The 26728-nt window shown below is 42.2% G+C and overlaps 1 protein-coding gene across 1 annotated transcript in view; it reads right to left on the reverse strand.

The window, feature by feature from the left end:
* Window positions 1-26728, reverse strand: part of ADAMTSL1 (ADAMTS like 1) — a 409336-nt gene that overhangs the window by 181876 nt on the left and 200732 nt on the right. The window contains exons 10-11 of the mRNA XM_040359956.1: window positions 13002-13052; window positions 367-571 (exon numbers count right to left, since the gene is read on the reverse strand). Coding sequence (XP_040215890.1) covers window positions 367-571; window positions 13002-13052 — 256 coding nt within the window. The remainder of the gene's footprint in view (window positions 1-366; window positions 572-13001; window positions 13053-26728) is intronic.

A 26728-nucleotide genomic window follows, 5' to 3' on the forward strand; every position in this document is an offset into this window, starting at 1 on the left:
TATGTGTACATGGACACATAAGCTAACATAGAGGGGCATTTAGAGGCATGAAAAAAAAATAATTCAAACGCCTATAAAAGCAGCGTTTTTGATGTCCTGTGTGCATGAGGCCTAAGAATGAGAAGATGTTGTTAGGACCTGGCTTACATTTTGGTTGGATCCCAAAGAAAGCAGTTTACGACAGACCATAAAGTAGATTCTGAGACGCTTAAACATTGTTTCCATGCAGTATGTTTGCAACAATATAGAAATATGGCAGTGAAGTAGAACATGTATATAAGGCATTAGGATGATGTCCGTAGATTATATTTTTTCCACTTTACATATTGTATTTATTTCCAAAGATGGGATGTATGGAAAACTCACCGGTGACCACTCCTGAGCCAGCCATTTAGGGCAATCAAAAATATTGCAGGGCTGGACAATAGGCATCTTTGGATTGTACATACATTTCCATTCCTCAACAGAGCTGATATGGCCCTGCATGTCCTCCTCCACACAGGAGACTGTCCGGCTTTGGATGCCTCCACCACAAGATGAAGAGCAAGAAGTCCAGGGAGTACTTTCCCATCTTACCAAAAACAAAGAAAATAGAAAACTGAGTACTTATTATAAATATGTGTTTCTTTATAAATGAAAACATTTAAGACTCCGAATTAAACGGAAAACATATGATTTTGTGCTACAAAGGTCATTCCAATGAATACAGTTAAAGCAGTATTCAACCCACAAATTAAAATGTGCATATTGTAGTTTACCAATCCATAAATGTGGTGGCTGCATTTATTTTATTTTTGAGGCTTTTTTTCCTTGATTTTCATCCGGTGATCCAGCCAGTAAGCCTGTTATTTTTCAACTTCCTTCAACAGACCAAGCTGTCCAGAAAAAGTGGTAGTTATATGGCTGAGACAAACCATTTGCCACTCACAGGGTGTTTACAATGATCAGTTTTTATTTATTCATATAAAACCTTTATCCCAAAATGGGAAAAATCTGCTGTTCTAAATGCTTAAAAAGTGTTAGCTGGGGTTCAGTTTTCTTTGTTAGGCAAATCCGTCTGAATCTGCTAGTGCATCTAACACTACTCTTTCCCCTGACTGGCAATGCTACTGTCCAAGGGTGGCTCCACTGCTCCTTTATTCAGTGGAGACACCCTAAGACAGGAAGTGTTTTACTGACCAGATAACCAGGGGAAAATAATGACACAAATTTAGCCATCTTATTTATGGATTGTAAGCTGCAATATATACAATTTTTGTTTTTTGTGTTTAATACGACTTTAAGAGATCCTAACCTGTAGAAAATGTTCTACAGTACTTTAGAAAAAGATTTGTTTTGGAGATAGTGGGGAAAGAGTACAAGCGTTTTTTTTTGTCTTTCGCCTTTTTTTTATTGCTGCCCCCTGGATTTTCCTTCACTTTGTGATTTAGAGTGGGTCAGAAAAATCTCCCCAATGATGGCAGGGACTACAATAAATAAATAAAATTACAGTGGTTCTAAAAAATGGTGTTCTTATTCCTGCTTATATCTTTGCAGATATTTGCCTTCTTAATGAGATTTCATACTCACGACAAGACTTTCTATTGGCAGAGTAGGCCTTTGACTAGAGGCAGCACACACTAAATTACTTTTGGCCAGTACCATTGTCTTGTTAAATGTTTTCCTAATTTAGCAAAAAAAAAAAAACTGATTAAAGGATCATGCACATGGACACCTGAGTTTGAAACAAAGACACAGCTTCATGTTGTGTACTTTGTTCACATTTTGGTGTGTACTGAAAAATGAAGTACGGGCACCTTTATATTGAGACTAGGTTCTCATACATAGTTGGCTTGCACTTTGTCAGACTAAAGCCCCATACACACTATCAGTTTTCCTGCAGGTTTTTCTCTTCAGGTCTACCAAAACCATGTAGTGCAAGGGCCTGCCTGATTGCATACAAATTGAAACTCTTGAGGTTTGACCTCATATTAAATGGGTTTGGTAAACCTGAAGAGAAAAACCTGCAGGAAAACTGATAGTGGATATGGGGCTTAAAACTTGGTGTGCTCATCATATATTGCTGCAATATCTTGTTCTCCCATCATGAATGTAAAATGCTAAATTTAATTTGAACAAAAAGATCAAATAATAACACAACTTAAAAAAAAAGATGGCATAGTGCTCTACATAGCATTAACAATGCCCATACTGTACTAACAGCGATTATCCTGACAGTGGCTTCTATCATAAGATAAATTCCAGACATCAATAATCACTATAGCATTGCAGGAGGTAGGGGAGTGAGCAAAGAACAGCATCAGAATATGTTGTTTCCAAATTGTCAGCAAAAACACGGATTATAATATGTAATGCTTTTTGTTACAGTGCAAGACAAAGCCTATGAGAAAAAGTGACACGAGAACCGAAAAAGCTTTTGCTACTGTATGTTTTTAAATATATTGTGTAAGGAACAATAGTGAGCATCCGGTTTCCAAGCGAGCTGGATGGGGACTCTCTTTAGATCATTAAAGCAGCTCCGACTTTAGACCTGAAAGATGAGATTTAAAACTAATATTTTTACACTCAGGAGAAGCCAGGCTGGAAGCTTAGGTCATTAAAAAAATGATCTCAGAAGCAGGAGCAATGCAAGAATCAGGTTACTTCAAAAACGACTTCTGACTTCTACTGTGCAGTGGTTTTATTTAACTATTTGTAAACTTTGCTATATGAAGCACCGTGGTAACTTCCAGAGACACATCTTAGTAATCCTAAAATCTAAAATCTAATCTAAAATCTTAGTAATAGTGAAAGAAAAAAAAGAAACTAGGTGATCTCATTTGGCTCAGCACAATGATGTCTTCCAAGAAATTCCTGATGTCCCAAGTTGAGTTGGCTCAATGCATACAGTTATAGAGTGAAGCGTCACCTGTGCATCTGCATCCAAAATGTTTTTTTTTTGGGGGAAATAGTTAGGACCCCTGTCAGAATTTTTGTTGCTGTCTGTGTCCCATTGGGGAGATTTCTCAGAGACAGTTAGGGAAAGAAGGGAAATTTCCCCAAAGTAAGAAACAATCCCCTCTGAGGCCGCTGTCACTGGAACAGCTATTCCCATTGGAAGATTTCTTGTCACCTCAGTTCTGGTGCCAGCTATTTAAAAATTTGATTTCTTATCATTTTCACCCTGGTATAAATGGTAACCAGGATACATGTTGAGGGTACATCTTCCCAGTGGGGCACAGCTGGGAAAAAACTGGCTAAGGTTTTAATCATTTTGGTTGTAGCGACAATTGAAAACCAGAAAAACTTTGGGGGAAGTCAACAAAGCTTCTGTACCCATGTTCTACTGTTAATCCCTCTTGTTAAAGGGGTTGTAAAGGTTTGTTTTTTATTTTCTAATTAGGTTTCGTTAAGCTGGTGCATTGTTGGTTCACTTACCTTTTCCTTCGATTTCCCTTCTGAGGCCTCGTACACACGACCGAGGAACTCGTCGTAAATGAAACATTGTTTTCCTTGACGAGTTCCTTGTTAGGCATGTGGAGAAACTTGACAAGCTTTCTTTGCGTACACACTGTCAAGACCAAATCTCGTCGTTCTCAAACGTGGTGACGTACAACACATACGACGGCAGGGGAAGTTGGATTCCACTGGCACAACCCTTGGGGCTGCTTTTGCTAATCTCATGTTACTGCGTGTTAAGTAAAAGTTTGGTAGGAGATGATTTGCACTTTTCAGTCTGTTACAGCATGACAAATGTGCTATCTACATTACAAACGCTACTTTTACCGAAGGTGCGCTCCCGTCTCATACTTTATTCTGAGCATGCACGGGTTTCTAAGCATACACGCGAACGTGTTTCTCGTCGAAAACCAGCTTGACGAGGAACACGACGAGGAAATTGAGACTCCCGTAGAGGGAAAAGAGAACTTGTTCTCTTTTTTTCTCATTGAGTTCCTCGACAGTTTTCTCGATGAAAAACATACACACGACCGTTTTCCTCTGCAAAAAAGCTCTGCCACCAAGTTTCTTGATGGATTCTGTCGAGGAAAACGGTCGTGTGTATGAGGCCTAAATGTTTTTTTTCTTTGTTTTCTTTGTCTGAATTTCTCACTTCCTGTTTCTCCTCAGTAAGCTGTTCAGTAAGATGTTCTGGCTGACTAGCCACCACTTGGATGATGGTGGAAAGCTTACTGAGGAGTAACAGGAAGTGAGAAATTCAAACAAAGAAAAAAAAACATTTAGAAGGGAAATTGAAGGAAAATGTAAGTGAACCAACAATGCACTAGCTTAAAGAATTTAGAAAATAAAAAACAAACCTTTATAACCCCTTTAAGGTATTGTGCCAAATGAAGCATATGCAACACTGGTTCTGACAGCGACTCATGCACCAACTTCAGGTAATTCTAAAATGTTTACATTGTGATGCAATGAATGTGTCAAATTCAAAATAAAATGCAGACAGTTCAGAATCTTACAAAAGTGGAGCTAATTAAAACCAACTTTATTTTGGCATAGAGAAACTGGCTCACACAGATTTTGAAAAAGTGTCTAACATTCATTCTAAAAAGTGGCTCAGCCTGCACCCAATTCAAGTACAAGACAGATACATGAATTTAGCGCATTCTTTACCACTTTAAAAAAAGTACAGAGAGATGCGTTTGCAAAATCTGTCTGCATCAGTCTTTATGAATTCCAAGGTTTATGTCTAGATATACTTTGTGTGTTGTATTAAAATTAAGATAGACTTCAGTGTCTATGCAACTGGCATTAGTCCCCCTAATTTCTCTTGCTCTGCCTGCTTCTGGGACCAATCCTCAAAACTTCCCATTTATTAACACAGCATGACATCCATAGCTTTTAGATACTCTCATCTGACATTGTGCTTCATTCCATCATGCAAACAACTGTTATGCCGCGTACACACGATAATTTTTCGGCATTAAAAAAAAACGACGTTTTTCGGCATGTAGAAAAAAACGAAGTTTTTCCAACTTCATCATTAAAACGAAGTTGCCCACACACCATCGTTTTTTAAAAATGCTCTAGCAAAGCGCGGTGACGTACAACACGTACGACGGCACTATAAAGGGGAAGTCCATGCGGATGACGCCACCCTTGGGGCTGCTTTAGCTGATTCCGTGTTAGTAAAAGACGATTCGCGCTTTTCTGTCTGTTTCAGCGTGATGAATGTGCTTACTCCATTATGAACGGTAGTTTTACCAGAACGAGCGCTCCCGTCTCATAACTTGCATCTTAGCATGCGCGGGTTTTTAACGTCAATTTAGCCCACACACGATAATTTTTTCAACCCGAAAAACGACATAGTTTAAAACGTCGTTAAAAAATGCAGCATGTTCGAAAAAAAGAATTGGCGTTTTTCAGAAGCCGAAAAATGATGTGAAGCCCACACACGATCATTTTAAATTACATTTTTTTAAAACAACGTTTTTTTCATTCCGAAAAATGATCGTGTGTACGCGGCATTAGAAACTGACAAAAGTAAACTTAAAAATAACTGTAACAATTAGAAATAAATTGATTTGCTGAATAAAGTAAACAAGTTTTTTTTTTTCTGATCAATCTATTGTAAAACATAGTCCTAGCAGTTCAAACGGCACTGTTTCATGAGCCCATAATTTACCATTTAATCAAACATAATGAACTAGCCACAGAAGACATATAAAACAGTGTGAGGATATTTGTATGGAAGCAAATGAGAAGGAACACTTTTTTTTCATAGCTTAAACATAATTAAAAACACTTTAAGACACGATTAGTAATTTTACACTCTATTATCCTAACATGATGAACAACATCCCTGCCTGCTGCAAATTAAGAGACCAAAGTTTGCCTGAAATGACTTTCAGCATGGATTTAAAATGTAAGCGATTCCTGCAGTGGTGAATGGTTATGGCTGTCACTCATTGTCTTCTTTCATTGTACTGAATCATGCATGCCTCTGTGTAACCCCTGCATTGCCCTTACTCAACATAATTTTCTTTACAGGCCTGGGCTAACCCAAAAATTTCAGAACTCAAAGTATAAATACAAAAGTACATGTGTCAGTAAACTATGCGTTTTAATAACCCGGGTACTTACCATATTCACCTCATTTAAAGTCCCAGGGCGAACCCCATGTATATATGCTTTTATATAAATACTATAACCAAGCAAATTATAGTGCAAACAACTAAGTCAAAGTCTTGTTAAAAAGGCACATGAGCAAAAACAGGACAGGTCCCAGGAGAAATGTAAATAAACCTCAATATCTCATGTTTTCCTGTATTCAGCATTGCACAGACTGGCTTTTTTTCTGGGCATTTAAACATATTACTGAATAATAGTAGTACATATAAAAACTTCTATGTACTAACAGAACATGGATGTGTTGCTAAAAAAATTTCCCACTCCAATAAACTTTATAGCACCATTTATGTTACGTCTAATGTCTAATGTCTACAATGAGGGGTTGTGGTACCTTAGACACTAAATCGAGTATTATATATATTAAGCTTAATTTACAAACACCAACCTAAAGTACTCATAAATTCATTAAGAGTGTCATAAAGAATGCTGTAGTTTCTGTCGCACCTCCACAAGATGAATGTAGGTGTAGGTGACAAATAAATGTTAATTTTGGTTTTTGGCACTTTGTCCCTAGTGTGTGCTTAGTGTGGAGCTTCCTCCCTACCACTGCACCTATCATATAGACTGTGCTGTGGCCAATGAGTTTTAAAGCTGGGTGGGGGGCAGTCTGGTGAGGATTCACAGAAACCAGTTCCCCATCAGGTCTGCTCCCCTTGTGATTGACAGCAGGCAGTGGGCAGATTCATAGCCGATAGACAGTCTGCTATTGGCAATAAAATATGCCCACTGCCTGCTGTCAATCACAAGAAGAAGAAGAGCAGACCTGATGGAGAACTGGTCCCTTAGCTTACCCATCAGTTTCTGCCCTCTGTCTACATCACTGGTTGCTAAAAGTCTTTTGGCTGTGACAGCATCCTTAAAGCAGAGGTTCACCCTAATTGACAAGTTTTGCTGTTTAAAACCAGCTGCCATAGTACGGTATGTATCCGTTTTTTTTTTTCTTAATCTGCCTCCTTACCTTTGAACGAGGGCCTTTTGTGAGCTGTCACTCACTTTTCCCCGCGGGAGTGGGCGTGGTTTTCAAAATCCCCAATCAGCGCTATGTCTCCTGGGAGTTAGTCCTGAGAATCCCAGGAGACACGCTGTGTTTGAAATCCCGCAATATCTCGCGGGTCTGCTAGTCACAGCGGGGAGTGTCCTTTTCAGGATGCTGCCGGCCGTTGTCCTAGCAACTATGCAGTGTTGACGGCGCGGCTCGCCGCCACACTGTGCATGCGCGGGATAGAGCGGTGAATGCTGGGACAGCATTCACCGCATCCCAGAAGAGTATACAGGAGGGCTTCAGAGTGCCCGCAGTTAAGATGGCAATGTCCATCATCAATTTTTATAAAATATACTTTTGGGGGAAATCGTCCTGCTAGCGGCTGCGACTAGGAGACTGGTGAGTACAATTTTCTTTGTACCATCAGCGTTACAAAAACGTCTTTAAAAAAAATGTTTTCCCGCGGAACTCCCTCTTTAACAACCAGTGACAGGTCGGGAGGGGGTAGCAGCGGCAACTCCCTCTCTGCCAGACAGCAGTATATCCAGTTTATCCATCTACAAAATGGAGATAATTCTTCTGAAATATGGTGTAGCTATAGAATCATTTTGTAAAAGAGGAATCTGCTGCATGTGTGTCGGTACAGCTACCAAAATGGACAGCAGGGCTTTTTTTATCTGGCACAGGGCATTTTAAAGAGCCATACTCAACAGTTTTGTAAATACTTTTTTTAATCCCCCCATTTATTTCAGCCATGCGACTGTAATCTTTAAATTTCATTGGACACAGTTGAAAATAACTGTCCCTTTTTTGACATAAAGGATACTAATTCTGGGCCTAGCAGAGATGTACGGGGGGCTCTACATACATATATTTAAGCTTTCATCTATGCATTTATAACACCAAGACTGCTATTTACTGTATAAGCATTTGGGGGAAAGGGGGGGATGGGGGTATGTGCAAGTCTGATGCAGTGAACAGTGAACATGTGTGGGATTGCTCATCAATGATGAAAGTGGGGCCGTAACCGTAGCATATATCAAAAAAATTGGCAGGTATAAAAGATCAGTGGTAAGAAAAGATGAAAATTGACCTTAGATAAGATCATAGAAAGAAAAGGGGTTACTATAGGCCACACTAGAATGATCCTGATCCTAATAATGATAAACTCAAGATATGGTATCGAAAGGTTTGTTCTGGTGATTTAATTAATCAAATAGGATCACATTTAAATATCACAACACAGTTTAAAAGAACATGGTATTGAGTACCTAGTATCTGACCATGAACACACATAACATACAAGACATACAATAGACAACATTGACACACGACGCTGTCCGGACTCTGTCGGGGTCAGTCATTGGTTGTCGTCACTATAAAACAATGTATATTGGATAATGGAATATGACGGTATTCAAAAATTTAATGACACCTGACATGCAATTGTGACCCTGGTAGTGTACTAACCAATGACTGAACCCTGAGGGGATAGAGGGGGGGGGGGGAGGGAGAGGGGGACGGGAAAGGGGTGTGGAGATTGAGGTAATAATGCTGCAGCAGGTATGACTAGGCAGGAGGATTGTATAGTGGACTATTAATAAGTTCACTATTAACCTGCCTGGCGGTCTTCCCGAGTCTGACACGGGGTTAGATTTTCCTGCTGCGAGCGGAAACCCCGTGTCAGACTCGGGCTTGCCTCGCTAGATCCACAGGCATGTTTTACTTACCTTGTCCCTGGATCCAGCGATGCCACCGCGCTGTGTGAGCGAGCGGGACCTCGCTCGATTCACACAGCGTCCTCCTGTGCCGCCGATCTCCGTTCCCTGCGACGTTACGACGCACGGGGACGGAGAACGGCGCCAAATTCAAAAAAGTAAACAAACACCTTACATACAGTATACTGTAATCTTATAGATTACAGTACTGTATGTAAAAAAAACACACCCCCCCTGTCCCTAGTGGTCTGTCCTGTGTCATGCATGTCATTTTATATAATAAAAACGTTTCTTTCTCCCTGCAAACTGTAGATTGTCCATAGCAACCAAAAGTGTCCCTTTATGTCAAAAATAGTTTTAGATCAGCTAAAAAACAGCGATAATAAATTATAATCACTTGCAGAATTGTGCGATAGCGATTTGTGGGGAAATTCGTCATAAAAAAAAAAAAATAATGACAGCAACAATTCTGCAACTGAGCAAATTTCAGTGATTTTGATTTGATTACATTATTGAATAATTTTTATTATAATTATATTATTATTTGTTATAATTATTTATAATTATTTATTATATTATAATTTATAATTTTGTTTTTAAAAAAATGTCATACCCGGGATGCCTATTAGAAGCTTGTTTGGTCAGATTTAAGTGAGTTATTTCTAAAAATTACAGACCTACAATATAAAACGCCAAATTTCCTTGCAAATAATGGTACCGCTTTTAGCATGTTTTTTCTGACAGAATCATACCGCCAGGGAGGTTAATGAGGGAGTAACTTCCTCTCATGAAAGATGCGAGGTGGCATCAATTCTCAAGATTCTCACTCTGTGTGAGATGGTAGCATTTCAACGATCATTCGAATGAGTGATGATTCACTTGGTCTGAAGTAAATGTACGCTGTATGATCTTGACAGTCTGGATATATATTCAGTTGGTTGAATTGCATTGGAAGCGGTGCGCAGTATGCTGTCAGTTAGGAAGGCATTTAATATCTGGAAATGCACAGGTATATTGATTTAAATAATGTAAATAATGGTGGTGTATATGAATCATACGTCACCAATTCTAGATGTAACCATCCTATAAAGGCAGTGCCGTGACAACACAGCTACGTTTCTTACTGAGATGGTTAGGTAGGATTATACATGGGTATAGCTCAATTTCCAGAAGTCATAGAAGTTGTATTACTGTTCAATTCGAGCAACTATATCCCCAGAGGTATATAGCAACAGCGTGTTTAATGCTTGTAATGGTTTCAAAGAATATAGTCATCCATATGACTCCAGATGAAAACATTCAAGATGAAAGGTGATTACAGACCTTTAGTAGATGTTCATTCATTCTGTGGAATGATCAGAGTGATGGTAAGTCCTGTTTGTGCAGTCCTCTGGTTGGTTATCCCAAATGGTGTGCCCGAGAATGCAGGGGGCTGTGTTGGGAAGGGAGTTGAATATACTCCGTGTCCAGAGCGTGGGCTGGATAGCCCGGTGTAACGCCTCGATCTCCGTCTCCGTCTACGTATTCCTCCGTATTCCTTCCTCGTTTAGGTTGTATCACATGGACAGGTCACATGGGCAGCGTCTGGTGATGACGTCAACGCGTTTCGCCGTAGCCAATGGCGTAGCTTCTTCCTGGACGTGATGAAATGTCAGCTGATGGATGTTTATATACGCAGTCCACAGCTGATACTTGCACCAAAGCAATGCGTGCTGATGCTGAACTACTTTATGGAGCACCCGACTCTACGGTGGTCATGGAGGTTAATCAGTCAAATTACTTTGAGTTTCCCAGAAAAGGGATTTATTTACGTACTCATATTCTTTCTTCATTGGGTATGGCTTGCTTTGAACGATGATGTTCAATTTTGGGGTGAAAACACAGTGGGGGAAAAATGCACAGCAGGGGAAAAGGTGAGGAAAAGAGGACAAATATTTTTTGGCTGAACAAATAACAGTTGCAACAGGAATTATTCATGTCCTGTCTGATACTATTGTAGTAATTTCCTCATGTATCAGTGAATATCTTAGTCCCTTCATCTGGATCTATTACAATAGGGATCACTGGCTTCTGGGAACAGATGAAAACGATTGTACATGTGGATAGATGTTACAGGTTAGATATAGATTGGAAGACATGGCTAACCTGGCAGTCATTAATGCTTCACTTATGGTAGTAGAAAATGTTTTTTTTGGGCATTTGACAGTGATGTATCAGAGGTGTTGTAGATATGAGAGGTGGAATGACTAAGGTATACTTTAATGATGTGCAAGATTTCCCAAGGCACATCACGAATTGTATATCATAGTGTAAAGGAGGGCATGATCGGAACTACCCTATGAATTTAGAAAGACTCGTAGATTTAGTTCAGTGTTCAAGCCGACAGGGACAAGTGATTTAAGACGATATACCCACCACTTCTCTTTTTGTTGGAGGATACGGTCGAAATCGCCTCGTCTGCCCGGTAATTTGAGGGCATAGATTCCCTTCACGGTCATGCCCTTAGAGCATCTATTATGATGTTCAGCAAAATGCTTAGCAAGTGGCTTTTCAGGTTTTTTTTGTTTTTCGTTGATTTCACGTAGGTGCTCACCTATCCGAACTTTCAGGGCACGTTTTGTTTTTCCCACGTATATTTTGGGACAAGGGTAGGTGATTAAATAAATCACTCGAGTTGTCGAACAGTTTATCAAATCCCTGATCTCAAAATCACATTGTCCGTGGGCATCCTGAAAGGAGGTGGTACGGTCGACATAGGGGCAGATCTGACATTTATTACAGGGGAACATGCCCAGAGATCTTGGATAGTCAGACAGCCAAGTGGCGTTAGGTTCTTTTACGAATTCCGATTTAATTAAAATGTCGCCAAGGCTATGAGCACGTCGTGCCACCAATTTAGGTGCAGAACTAACTATCTTAGAAAGACCTGGGGCATTGGTTAGGATCCCCCAATGTTTCTCCAGGGTAGTTCGAACCAAATTCCACTGTGAGCCAAATGGGGTTATTATTCTAATGGGCTCATTGGAATTCGTGCCGTGTTGGTCCAATGATCTCTTTTTGGTCAACAGGTCCACACGATCTCTGATGGCCGCACGCTTTCTCGCCTTTTTAATTTGACCATGCGAGTAGCCGCGCTCGCGAAATCGCGTGTACAAGTCGTGGCTTTCGCGACGGTAATCAGAGATGTTGGAGCAGTTGCGTTTTATACGCATAAACTGGCCCACCGGAATACCATTTTTGAGCCAATGTGGGTGATGGCTAGTGGCATATAAAAGGGTATTGGCCGCAGTATTCTTGCGGAAGGTACAGGTGCTCAGTTTGCCCTCTTTTAGAGTGATTAATAAATCAAGGAAGGATAGATGTTCAGGATTAACAGTATAGGTTAGATGGATATTACGCCCATTCTGATTGAGCTCGGTCATAAACCGGTGTAATGATTCAATGTCTCCTTTCCATATCATTAGAACATCATCTATGTACCGCCACCAGGTGAGTACATGGTGGCTGTACATAGACGAGGTATAAACGTCTTCTTCTTCCCAGAGGCCTAGATGTAGGCAGGTGTAGGCCGGTGCCCATGCCGCGCCCATCGAGGTACCTCGTATTTGTCGGTAGAAGTTTCCCGTAAATTGGAAATGGTTGTTCATGAGGGAAAACTCCAACAGATCGATAACGAACTCATTTTGTGGTCCTGAGAGGGGGTAGGTGCTTTCCAAAAAGGCCCCAACTGCCCGAATGCCAATCTCGTGGGGTATTGAGGTATATAATGATTCCACATCTACACCTACCCGTAAGCAGCCCTCAGGCTGCTGACTGGTGCCAAGATCATCCAATTTTGCCAGTACGTGTTGTGTGTCTTGTACAAAGGACTTTAAGTCAGTCACCATCTCCTTTAACATAAGGTCCAAATATCGTCCCATACGTTCCATGGGTCCCTGGCAGGCCGAAACAATCGGTCTGCCCGGTGGTTTATCCAAATTTTTGTGGACCTTAGGTATAATATAAAAGGTGGGAATGTTGTACTCATTGACTCGTAAATGATCATATTCCTTAATGGTTAGGAGGCCCTCCTCTTTCGCCAGACTCAGTTTGTAATTTAATTCTATTTACTGTAGCTGTATACAGCATAAGCACTACAAGAATCCTACTGATTGTAAACAAAAAAATAGACGTACCTGGGAAGGGGGTGATAGAGATCATAGGGCATAATTTGCTTGTAACCGTCACTGTAAGATAAAAAAAGTTATTATTAATACAAAAAAGAATACAAGAAATCTCCCTATAATGCAAATTCCCTAACAAGAAATTTTTCTCTGCTCAGTTAAACAAACCCTAAGGCCAGCTATACATGGATTGGATTTCAGCTGGTTTAGCAGGAACCAACTAAGATTCGTACCGTTAATGGTCAGGCTGAATGTACCAAGTTGAGCGACCAATCAACTTGGGTACAACCAGCCTGCCGGATTCTCTTCGATTGTCGCTAGTGGCTATAGCAGTATCTGTCTTTTCCCAGCGGGGATGGCTTTCCCCACCAGGAGAAGACGATGATCAGGCAGGAGGGATTCCTGCATCCAGAAGCAGAGCTGAAGGAGGAACACCAAGAAAATTCTGCTGAAGCGAGTCATAAAGGTCTCTGCAGCTCACAATAGACACAGTAATGCTTTGTGTGATGATTAGAGAATTACATTTTCCAATGCTAGACTAATGCCACGTACACACGAGTGGTTTTCCCTTCGGGAAAAAAAAACCAATGGTTTTCCCGATGGAATTCCTCTCAAGCCTGCCTTGCATACACACGGTCACACAAAAGGCTGGTGAACTTTTGACTGCCAAGAATGCGGTGACGTAAAAGACAAAATTAAGTTCTATGCTTCCGAGCATTCCTTTTTTTTTTTGTTTTACCGGAAAAGCATACAGACGAACGGTTTTCCGGCTAGGATTTTTTCCTGACGGGAAAAAAGGGATCCTGCTTACTTTTTTTTCCCAGCAGTTTTCCTGTGGGAAAAAGTCAGATGGAGCATACACCAGTCAGGATTCTCGACGAAAAGCTCTCAGCGCAGTTTTTCCGACGGGAAAACCGGTCGTGCGTATGGGGCATACGGCTCCATTCACCCCTATGCAGTTTAATGTGGGCATTTCTGCAGTGCCCTGATTGCGTTTTTTTATGCTTTTTTGGGGGGCAAATTTGTTGTAGGGCAGATTAAAAAAATGAAAATTGTGGTAAACGCGGTAAAAACACACTGCATGCTTTTCTGCAGCTTCTCCATTGAAGTCTATTCCCTACAACCTGTAAAATGACTTTGATCATTTGCAAAAGGTCTCCGATACTCAGTCATTGTTCAGAAGTTAGAGTGATCTCTAAACATTGTCTGTATTTTTTTTTTTTTTTTTCCGCCTCAGAGAACTATCAGGATATTCAATCAATTTGCGTTCAATTCGCAGTCTCCTTAGTTCGCATCATGGTTGGAAAATTTATTTATCTATCCATTTCATTTTCTTCCCTTTTTTATTCTTTTTTTTTTTTTTTTTTTTCCCTTAAATATATGTCAGTAATTATACAAAAGGAGAGAAAGGAAAAAATACTTAAATACATAAATAAATACATTAGTTTCCCCTAGCCGAACAAACCCTCGTCCCACCCTCAAGCCGCCCCCAGCCCTTATCCCCTCCTTCCCGCCCTCCCCTATCTCCGGAATTCTGTCTCCTATTGAATCACTCTTTGCCCATTAACCTTCCTACACTATATCATATCATCCTATCTATATACCTTGGTGCAAGTTTAAAATTAGCCCAGTCCTGCCATTTTCGTTTAAATCCGCCTTCTCCTTCCTCTCCCATGTACCTGAGCTGTTCAGCATAATATATATCATTGATTCTGCAAAACCAGCTCTTCTCTGTCGGGCTCATAGGGTCCTTCCATTGTTTGGGAATCAGACTCTTTGCTGCATCTAGTACGTGAGGAAGTAAAGTTCTCATGTACTGTTTAGTTGACATTTCTGTCCCATGGAACAAGCAGACCCATGGATCAGGAAGTATTTTAATTCCGGTTATCTCCTCAATTACCAATAATACATTATTCCAGTATGTTTTAATTTTTGGGCAGGTCCACCATATATGTGACATAGTTCCCACTTCAAGACAGCCCCTCCAGCAATATTTGGAGGTGTCGTCTTGATAACGGTGTGCTATGGCCGGGGTTATATACCATCGTGCTAAACACTTAAAGTTCATTTCGATCAATGCACAATTAAATGAAGTCGTATGCGTCCTTTCTAATATTTTCCTGACCTCTGTCTCGGTTTTACCCGTTCCCAATTCCTCTTCCCATTTATTAATATAAGGAGGGAAACCGGGGTCTTTCAATCCCATCAATATTTTATAAATTGCGGAAATCGCGCCCCTTCCCTTTGGAGCTAAACACAGACGCTCCAAAGGAAGCAAGTGTCTATCTGACCTCAGGGGGGAGGGGAAGGAATCTACAAAATGCGTCAACTGCAAGTATCGCCACCTGTTCAACTCAAACAATTCTTTTTTTTTACTTAGTTCCTGGTAGGTAAGAATTTTGCCATCTTTTAATATGTCTTTTAATTGTGCATCTGTTTTTTTAATCCAGTTACCAAACAGGTCCATTTTCCCTGGTACAAAAAAATTTGTGTCAAATAAAGGGATTAGTGGGGAGTTATAGCCCCATCTATGTTTTTTATGTGCCCTATCCCATATAGACGTGGATGCCAATGTGATTTTGTGCATGTGCGGATTTATTTGTCTAAAATGTGGCGGTATCCAAATCTCTTTTCCTAACCGTGACTTATTTGAGCAACTTTCTATTCTCACCCACCTTTTCTCTTTGTTATCTCTAACCCAATCAATCACCCGTGCCATGTGAATGGCCCTATAATATGTGTAAATATCCGGTACCCCCAAACCACCATGTTCCTTATCTCTAATTAACACCTCCATACTTATGCGCATTTTTTTGTTCCGCCATATAAACCTATTTAGTAACTGTTTTAGTATTTTAAGATAAACACCCGGTAATGCGATTGGTAACATTTGCATTATATATAATATCTTAGGGAGAGTAAACATTTTAAAACAATTTATTCTCCCTAGTAGGGATCTTTGTCTCAATGCAATTCTCTTTAAATCTTTTTTAATATCATTTAATAATGGTATATAATTCTGCAGGTAAATTAGGTCAGGGGATGATGTAATATTGACTCCCAAATATTTTATCTCGGTATCTTTCCAAATAAATGGGAACTCTTGCTTATATCTCCGTACGTCCTGTGCGTTCACGCTAATATTGAGGATTTCTGATTTTAGAGGATTGATTTTAAAATTAGATACGTCTCCATACAATTTGAGGGTTTTTAATAGATTCGGGAGTGTTATAGTTGGATTCGTTATAAATAATAAGATATCATCGGCGAACGCTGCAAGTTTATGTTCCCCATCATTTGTTTGAATCCCCCTGATGTCGGGGTTATTTCTAATCCCGGCCAGCAATGGTTCCAAAGACAAAATAAATAAAAGAGGGGACAGGGGGCACCCCTGTCTAGTCCCATTGAACATTTCGAATGTCCCTGACAATGTCCTGTTCACCTTAACTCTTGCCGTTGGGTGTTTATACAGAGCGCTTATCCACCCCATCATTTTTGGACCGATCCCGATAAACTCCAATGTGTTCAATAGAAATCCCCAGTCTACCCTGTCGAAAGCCTTTTCGGCGTCTATAGACAGGAGTAGACCTGGGGATTTACTATCTTTTATTATCTGTGTCAACAGAAGTGTTCTGATGCTATTGTCCCTACCTTCCCTCCCGGGGACAAAACCTACTTGATCAGTATGTACTAAATCTTTCATGATTGTTTTCATTCTCCCTGCTAAGATTTTGGCGAACAATTTTACGTCTGCATTTAATAGCAAAATGGGTCTAAAACTAGAACATAAGGAGGGATCTTTACCTATCTTAGGGATTACTGTAATTGCAGCCTCCAAAGCCTCTTGACGAATATCCCAGTTTAAACCGATACCGTTTATATAGGAGCACATCCTGGGGATCAGAATGTCACTGAACTTTTGATAGTATGCAATTGTTAGCCCATCGGGGCCTGGGCTTTTCCCCTTTGGTAACTCCTTTAAATTATTACGGATTTCCATTTCCGTTATAGGTTCTTCTAAAAAACTAATTTTGTCATCTGGTATTTTATTTAAACATGTGTTACTTAAAGATTTTTTTGTATTAACACTTCTCCTTTTTGTTTTTTCTGAGGTGTCCCCTTGCGATATCGAATACAACTTCCCATAGTATTCTTGAAATACTCTTGCAATTTCTGATGTTGTATGTACCTTACTCCCTTTGCCTGTTTGAATACTTTCTATAAAATTACCCTTAAATTTGTTTTGAAACCCTTTTGCTAGGTATTTACCCGACAAGTCACCCCATTGATAGTTCTCTTTCTTACGTCTGTAAGATGCCGCTCTATTATCATATTCAATGAGATCTCTTAATTCCTCTCTTTTTAAGATAACGGTGCGCTCCGCTTCATGCTCTCCTGTTAGTTTATGGGTCTGTTCAAGATCCAAGATAGTTTTATATAACTCATCATATTTTTTCTTAGTTTCTTTTTTTTTCGCTGATCCTATTGCGATCAGTATGCCCCTGATATAGGCCTTGTGGGCCTCCCAAACTAATGATTCCGACATGTGTTCGGAACAGTTTGTCTTGAAATACCATTCCAATTCCTGTTTTATCCTTACTACAACCTCTTCGTCCTGTATTAAATCCTCGTTAAGTCTCCATTTGGTGTTGCTTTTGGGAGCTCCCTCGTTTTTTAAGTTGATTGAAACTGGCGCATGATCCGACAGGGTAGTTATCCCAATTCCCGAACTTGTCACTACATCCAGTGAGCTATGATCCACTAAAAAAAAGTCGATCCTAGAGTACGTCCCGTGCACAGCGGAGTAGAATGAGTAATCTCGTGTTTTCGGATGCTGAATTCTCCAAACGTCTATCAATTGGAGTTGGTGTAATTTTTTTTTAAGTAATTTTCTTTGTGCATCTCCAGTCCGCTGTGCACGGGATGTACAATCAAGGTCCAGATCCAGGCAGAGATTCATATCACCCGCCACAACTGCCCTGCCTATCCTGAAGTCCATAAACATCTCAATGACCCCCTTAAGAAATCTCATGGAGTTCTTATTTGGACAGTAAATGTTTGCAATAGAATAGTCCACTTCGTTTATTTTTCCTCTAAGTAGGAGATACCGCCCCTCGGGATCTACTTTTCTCTCTACCAGGACGAATCTAACTTCCTTGGCAAACCCTATGGCAACCCCCTTTGCCAGTTTAGTCGGTGAGTCTCCATAGTACCATAGTGGGTATTCCGGTGAACTTATTTTAAGATTTGACTCCTGCGAGATATGTGTCTCTTGTATGAGTACTATATCTGCTTTAAGATGTTTAATTTCTCTTAAAATATTGTCTGTATTTAAGAATGAAAGATTTAGGCTTGGTTCACACCTAAATTGTCCACAGATCGCAACAGGGACCTTATACTACTATTATCCTTATCTCATTCTACTTCTATAAATACTAAAGGCATTATTACTAAGATAAATTAATGGCCAATATCATTCAAATGCATTAGGTTGTTAATTGTAAACGTGTCTGTTGAAGACTGTTGATCACTTTATCCAATAATAGAGGGAGCTGTTGTTGTTTAGTAATATACTGTACATACAGCACTGAATGAGGGTTTATTATTGAGGCATACCTGGCAATCAGGGAATGCTGGCATTTGTTAAAAATTAGTATTGCTAAGAATATCTATAGGCTGGTGAAAGCTACTCTGGTTGCTGAGCTCCATGAAGATCTGCTTTAATAAAATATAAGTAATTTTCCTCTGAGGAGCTTAATCACAGTTGGGTGCAGCTGCTTAGGGGGCAAGCCTTGGGGGAGCCAAGAGATGTAGAAGATGCAACACATGTGTGCCTTGAGTGGGGTCAATACTACCTGAATGCCAGACACATCCTTAGCAGCCTACAAGTCTAAAATGACATGTCTGTGATCCCAAAATGTAATATTATTGTTCAATTGGTTTTAGTTATCCTCTATCCTAAACACAGATATGTAGTTTGTGCTGCATGCCATGCCCACTTTAGAAAAATGAATTAGTGCTAGGTATATTAAAATAAAATAAGCTAAATTGGATAAGTATTCTAGGAGAAGCATCTGCATTATATTGCTATTAGCAGTTCCTCTGACTATCAATCAAGTACTGAGCTGTCATGTCAACCAAGATTGTTCAACATTTGTTTAACATTAACAGGCTTATTTAATATGGGGGAGCAAGAAGAAATAATGATGTGAATAGTGGAAAAGCCCATAGCAGGTCATTTGAGGGATGATTTGATGAACGGTGTAAGTTCTGGTAGTACAGGGTCGCATTCAAGGCCTTGTTCCCTGGAGCCATGTATCTAGCTGCAGGTGTAACTTCTGTTGCTTCATCATATACACTTTGGGCCGGATTCAGAAAGGACTTACGCCGACGTATCTTCTGATACGCCGCGTAAGTCCACGGATGCGCCGTCGTATCTATGCGCCTTATTCAGCAAACAAGATACGCCTGAATTTTGGCTTCATACGACCGACGTAAGTCTCCTACGCCGTCGCATCTTGGGCGCATATTTACGCTGGCCGCAAGGGGCGCTTCCATTGTTTTACGCATCGAATATGTAAATGAGCAAGATACGCCGATTCACGAACGTACTTGCGCCCGTTGCTGTAATCTAAGGTGTACGTCAGGCGTAAAGTTAAGCCTCATAAAGCAGGGGTAAGTCATGTTAGGGTATGGACCAGGGAACAGCCGTCGTATTTTACGTTGTTTACGTAAGTCGTACATGAATGGGGCTGGGCGTAGGTTACGTTCACGTCGTAGGCATTGAGCCGTCGTATCTTAGGGAGTATATGCGACGTGATTCTGAGCATGCGCGTGCATGCGCCGTTCATTCGGCCATTCATTTGCATAGGGTCACGGTTCATTTATATGTATCACGCCCTCCTTCAACCTACTTCGAATTAGGCGGGCTTACACCGGCCAATTTACGTTACACCGGCGCAAGTTTGGGAGCGAGTGCTTTGTGAATACTGCTTTTTCCTCTCAGAGTTACGCCGGCGTAGCGCATATGAGATGCGCTATGCCGGCACAAAGATGCGCCGATGTACGTGAATCTGGGCCTTTATGTTCTAGGTTGTTTTTACAACTTTTCTGTTGCTTGTCTGAAATCATTGCAGTTAAATGCTTAAAGTATATATAAAACCCATTTACTAAAATCTCATATACTCTTTAATAGATAATTTAAAGGATAAGTTCACCTTTTTACAAAAAATAATACATACACATTTTTTTGCAGGTAATATATAAAGCATTGCACCAGTGATTTAGCATATCATTGATGCCACGCAGATCTGCTGCAGACCTGTCAGTGTTTCGACTTGCTTGTACCTCCTACTCACAGCGCTGTGGTAGTTTATTGTGAACTACAAGCCGACAGCCGCTAAGGCTGCCGAGACTTGTAGTTTTCTATTCACAGAACACTGTGAATGAGTGGAGTGTGTTTTAAAAATGTTGACAGCTAGCAGCTAGCAAAAAACTCCCCGCTAGCTGTCAGAGCGGGGATCGGGGAGGGGGAACAGGGGACGGTCCTTTCATAACATGTTAAATGCTACACCCTGAATGCGGGTGTAACATGTTATGAAAGGTAAATTAATGCTTTAAAAAAAAATATTTCTCAAAAATTATTTTTACCTGCAGTTTTCAGTAAAAATAATACCTGGCATCCTGCTAAAAAAAACTTGCTCAGGCACTTTGTATTATAGTGTGACCAGGGATAGTTGATCCAGGGAATATCCAATTGACTCCTGGGAAATCAAAAAGGATTTTATTTACCCCCACTGAGGCAAATTGTATTATGCTTTATTGTTTTTGCCTTGCCCTGGATCAACTGTGGGTATAGGATTGGGTATACAAAGGTTTTCTACTTATGGGTAGGTGTGTGTGTGTGTTGTTTTTTTTTTTTTTTTTTTCGGTTGAACTAGATGGACTTGTGTCTTTTCAACCAGACTTAAAAGCATTGTAAAGACAGAAGGTTATTTATCTTAACACATTGTATGCATTAAGATAAAAAGCCTTCTGTGAGCAGCAGCCACCCCAGCACCCCCTAATACTTACCTGAGCAACATCTCTATCCAGAAACGTCCATGAGTGCCTTGGCCGTCCGTGACTTTCCCTCCTAATTGGCTGAGACACAGGAGTGGCACCTTGCTGCTGTCAATTAAAGTCAGTTAGCCAATCAGGACAGACATTGCCAAACTGGGGCTCTGTGTCTGAATGGACTACGGAGCTTCAGCTGGGCTTGGGTGCCCCCATAGCAAACTGCTTGCTGTGGGGGCATTCGACAGGAAGTAGGGGCCAGGAGAATCGGGGAGAATCGGGGCTGCTCTGGGCAAAACCACTACACAGGGTGGGTAATTATAACATGTTTGTTATTTTTATAGAAAAAAAAACAGAGACTTTACAATCACTTTAAGCCTAGTACACAAGGGCCAAATGTAGGGCAGCATGGGCCGGTTCAATAGAAACCAGCCGACATTTGGCCGGTTAAGTAGAAACCGGCCGACATTCAGCCTGTGTGTACTGCAGTCATAGAAAAGGGCTGCCAATCAGCGCTCTCAGCCAATAGCTGAGAGCACTGAACAGAGTGTTTTGGCAGGTGGCCGTCCCCCTGTAGAACACAATAGAACAGAAGGGGAGATTGAGGTACTAACATTGGATAGTTAGTACAGTGGCTCCTCCTGAGCTGTCAGTTTTTTTCCAGACCTGCTGGGTTGAACATAAAAAAAAACTACTAGTGTGTACTAGGCTTAAGGCAGGCCAAAGACTATTAATCCATGTATAGGCAGACTGGTTGTACCCAAGTTGATTGATCAATCAACTTTGGTAAACCAGCCTGTTGTATTGTTGCTATAGCTATAGCTGTTAGCAATAATCAATGTGCATTCTTTTGGCTGTCTCCGCACGCCCCTCTCCCCCTCCCCCTCCTGGAGCGAGTACACAGAAGCTCTGTGGGAGGGATTCCCCTATCAACAAAGTCAGTCGAGCAATTTTCTTTCCTGTAGCTCATTGTAGCAGGAAGGTAAATTGCTTTATCTATGGCTGGCTCAACTTGTCCCAAGTGATTTGTACTAACAGCAGAGAAAAGAAGCAGCAGACAGAAAGGAAACTTAGTGCTCCTAACTGAGAAATGTAAACGCTAGAAAAGGGATTTGCTTTGTTCATATTTCATGTCTGGGGTTTACAACCACTTTAAGCTGTGGGTGTACATATGCTGTGACTGTGATGCTTTGCGTCTGAGGCAAGAATTAAACCCATTGTTGCATTCAGCTGGCTGTACTGCCTCCCTAATGTGACCCATTCAAGTGAATGGGGCCGTGCCACAACAGTGTGCAGTGCATATGGTTGGGATGCAGTGGTGCAGGTTTTTAGGGTTAAGCAGACAGTGAGGAGGAGATATGCCTCCTCACACCTCTTAATTGCCCTCTGAAAAGTGATCCTCCGCAGATCCCTATTTTTTTTTTTTTGCTATGCTTCCTTTTGCAACTATAATTATTATTAGATATAAGTACATGGGGCCAAATCCTCAAAAAAGCTGCCTAACTTAACTTTCAGCAGTTAAGTTACACTGACTTAAAATTTCTACCTAAGTGCCTGATCCACAAAGCACTTACCTAGAAATTACACGCCGTGTAACTTAAGTGCCTCCGTCGCAAGGCGGTCCTCCTCTCCGGGGGGCGTTTAAAATTTAAATGAGGCGCGCTCCCGCGCCGGCCGTACTGCGCATGCGTGTGACGTAATTTTCCCGACGTGCAGCACGCAAACGTAATTTACGGCGGGCTTTGTGGATTGCGACGGGACACTAAAGTTGCGACGGGTGAAAAAAAAAAACGCCGGGAAAACAAAAAGAAAAAAGAAAAATTGTCAGCGTCGCTCGGCATGCATTCCTGAGGGAGAACTCCATGCCAATTTTCAAAGAAAAAAACGGCATGGGTCCCCCCCCCCCAGGAGCATACCAGGCCCTTAGGTCTGGTATGGGTTGTAAGGAGACCCCCCCTACGCCGAAAATTCGACGTAGGGGGTCCCCCTACAATCCATACCAGACCCGTATCCAAAGCACGCTACCCGGCCGGTCAGGAAAGGGAGTGGGGACGAGCGAGCGCCCCCCCCTCCTGAGCCGTGCCAGGCCGCATGCCCTCAACATGGGGGGGTTGGGTGCTCTGGGGCAGGGGGGCGCACTGTGGGCCCCCCCACCCCAGAGCACCCTGTCCCCATGTTAATGAGGACAGGACCTCTTCCCGACAACCCTTGCCGTTGGTTGTCGGGGTCTGCGGGCGGGGGCTTATCGGAATCTGGGAGTCCCCTTTAATAAGGGGGCCCCCAGATACCGGCCCCCCACCCTAAGTGAATGGATATGGGGTACATCGTACCCCTACCCATTCACCTGGAGGCAAAAAGTTAAAGTTATTAAACACACAACACAAGGGTTTTTAAAATAATTTATTAGTCTGCTCCGGAGGCCCCCCTGTCTTCTTTATTAGCTCTATTAGCAGGGGGGGCTTCTTCTTCCACTCTCCGGGGGTCTTCTCCGCTCTCCGGGGGGGGTTTCTTCTTCCGCTCTCCGGGGGGGGGTCTTCTTCCGCTCTCCGGGGGTCTTCTTCCATCTTCTCCCCTCTTCCGCTCTTGACTCGGCGCACCCCGGTTCTTCTGCAGCTGTCCGGTGCCTTCTTCTTCAGCGGAAGCGCGCCTTGCATCCCATTTATATAGGCATCACCGTCCCATCATGCTCCGGTAGGTACCCACGTGGTGGGTGCCTACCCACGTGCACCCACCACGTGGGTACCTACCGGAGCATGATGGGACGGTGATGCCTATATAAATGGGATGCAAGGCGCGCTTCCATCATTGCAGTGAGAAGAGGCGTCGAGTCAACATCGGAAGAAGGGAGAAGAAGACCATGACGTCACAGAAGACCGCGCTGGCTGCCTGTTAGTAATTGAGCTAACACACGAAGATAGCAGGCAGCCAGCGCTGAAGAAGAAGGCACCGGACAGCTGCAGAAGAACCGGGGTGCGCCGAGTCAACAGCGGAGAGCGGCGAAGATAGAAGAAGACCCCTGGAGAGCGGAGAAGACCCCCCCCCCGGAGAGCGGAAGAAGAAACCCCCCCCGGAGAGCGGAGAAGACCCCCGGAGAGTGGAAGAAGAAGCCCCCCCTGGTATTAGAGCTAATAAAGAAGACAGGGGGGGCCTCCGGAGCAGACTAATAAATTATTTTAAAAACCCTTGTGTTGTGTGTTTAATAACTTTAACTTTTTGCCTCCAGGTGAATGGGTAGGGGTACGATGTACCCCATATCCATTCACTTAGGGTGGGGGGCCGGTATCTGGGGGCCCCCTTATTAAAGGGGACTCCCAGATTCCAATAAGCCCCCGCCCGCAGACCCCGACAACCAACGGCAAGGGTTGTCGGGAAGAGGTCCTGTCCTCATCAACATGGGGACAGGGTGCTCTGGGGTGGGGGGGCCCGCAGTGCGCCCCCCTGCCCCAGAGCACCCAACCCCCCCATGTTGAGGGCATGCGGCCTGGCACGGCTCAGGAGGGGGGGGGCGCTCGCTCGTCCCCACTCCCTTTCCTGACCGGCCGGGTAGCGTGCTTTGGATACAGGTCTGGTATGGATTGTAGCGGGACCCCCTACGTCGATTTTTCAGCGTAGGGGGGTCTCCTTACAACCCATACCAGACCTAAGGGCCTGGTATGCTCCTGGGGGGGAACCCATGCCGGTTTTGATTTTACAAATTGCCGTGGAGTTCTCCCTCAGGAATGCATACCAAATGCCGTCGCTTGAATGTGCTTTTACATGGTGTTACTAACTTTACACCATGTAAAAGCAGCCCTATTTTTACACTTGCAAACTAAAACTTACGGCGAAAAAACGAAGCTGAAAAGCTTTGTGGATCGCCCTAAGTGCTAATTTGCATACCAGAAGCGGCATTTCGACTCGAAATCCCCCCAGCGGGGGATGCGGTACTGCATCCTAAGATCCGGCAGTGTAAGTCCCTTACAGATGTCGGATCTTCTGCCTAACTTTGGAAAACTGCTTCTGTGGATCAGTTCCAAAGTTAGGACCAGGGATACGACGGAGTAACAGCAGTTACTCCGTCATATCTCTTTTGAGGATTTGGCCCATGGATCTTTAATCAAGTCTAGCAAATCAATATTTCACTGAAGAAATTAGATTTACTTTGCCTGAATATGCACGTGCTGATATGCCCAGTTCCTGGATCAAGGGAATTAAAAAACTCTGTTGTTGATTTTCGATATCCTGCAAATTATGTGAATCAAAGGATTGGAGAAACCGCTTGTGGAATGTTAAATTAGCGTATCTGCTGACAAATTAGTGGTATTAGCTGGTTGGCTAATCTTTAATATTATGACTACTACCGCTATTTCTATTAGCAAAAGGTTAAAATATCAACTTTCTATAAATAAAATTGTATTTCGGAATAAACAGAAGTACATGAGTCACATCGCTGTTTGAGCCCCTTAATTAGTATATGAATGTAATCTCCTGGAAGGGGCCGCCTGTGATAGCAGAAAACTGTAGCACAGTACTCATTGTACTGTAGAGCTAATTAAATGAATTGCATGAGCAAGAGGTGGTGACAAGTTAAGAGGAAAAACGGCTGGTAACATCCTGTGAAATCTGCCAACTTTGGGATGAACTCAAACGACCTATGTTATTTACTGAGAAAATTCTGAAATGCTTGTCCTGATATTATAGATTTATGCACCACTTAAAGAACAGAGCCTGATAAAATCCACAGCACAGGCGTCCTTTCGCTGCGTACAGGCTAGCAGAAAAACTTCAGAGCCTCGCACTTAGTTTGATCTGAATAAAACAGTGATACAACAACTGCTCTCTGGGGACTCCTTGCTGGCTTATCACCATAGATAGAGCAAGGCCCTTTCCAAGCCAGGAAACCATCTGTGTGCTCTGGCATTTGGTAAAGTCATTTCTGACCTGAAGTGAGGTAAAAATGACTGACAACAGAAGAGATTGTACAGGGCGATAAGTCTGGATAATGTGCAGGTACTATAAACATTACCGTGGCTGAGGCACAGACTGCTGCAACATAGGGGACTGGTGAACAGTCATTCTGTATTATATATGGGTTATGAATGCACACAAAAATGGATCAAAGAATTTCTGTTCTTGAAGTGTTTGTATAGCCAAACCAATGTTCTTGTTTGGATAGAGTAGGGAAGGGTTAAAACCTGTTTCAGTTTATTTTTTGCTGCCTGTGTTCCATTAAGAAGATTTTCCTTTACTTTCTATCCAAGAGGCACAACAGGAAGTGCAGATAATCTCTGCAATGATAGAGAAATACCCTTCTGAGGCCCCGTACACACGGTCGAACATGTCCGCTGAAACTGGTCCGCGGACCAGTTTCCGCGGACATGTCCGACCGTGTGTACGGCCTAGCGGACAGGTTTCCAGTGGACAAAAGTTTCTAAGCATGCTTAGAAACTTGTCCGCTGGAAACATGTCCGTCGGACATGTCTGATGGTTAGTACGCCTAATCGGACATGTCCGCTGGTTATTACGTCTAACCAGCGGACCGAAATCCCGTACATGCGTCGAATTGATTCGACGCATGCGTGGAAGCATTGAACTTCCTGGTTTGCGCACGTCGCCGCGTCACCGTCACCGTCTCCGCAGGGATTTTGGTCTGATGGTGTGTACACACATCAGACCAAAAGCTCCCAGAAGACATGTCCGATGAA

The sequence above is a fragment of the Rana temporaria genome, chromosome 1 (assembly GCF_905171775.1).
Source record: "Rana temporaria chromosome 1, aRanTem1.1, whole genome shotgun sequence".
NCBI classification, from domain to species: domain Eukaryota; kingdom Metazoa; phylum Chordata; class Amphibia; order Anura; family Ranidae; genus Rana; species Rana temporaria.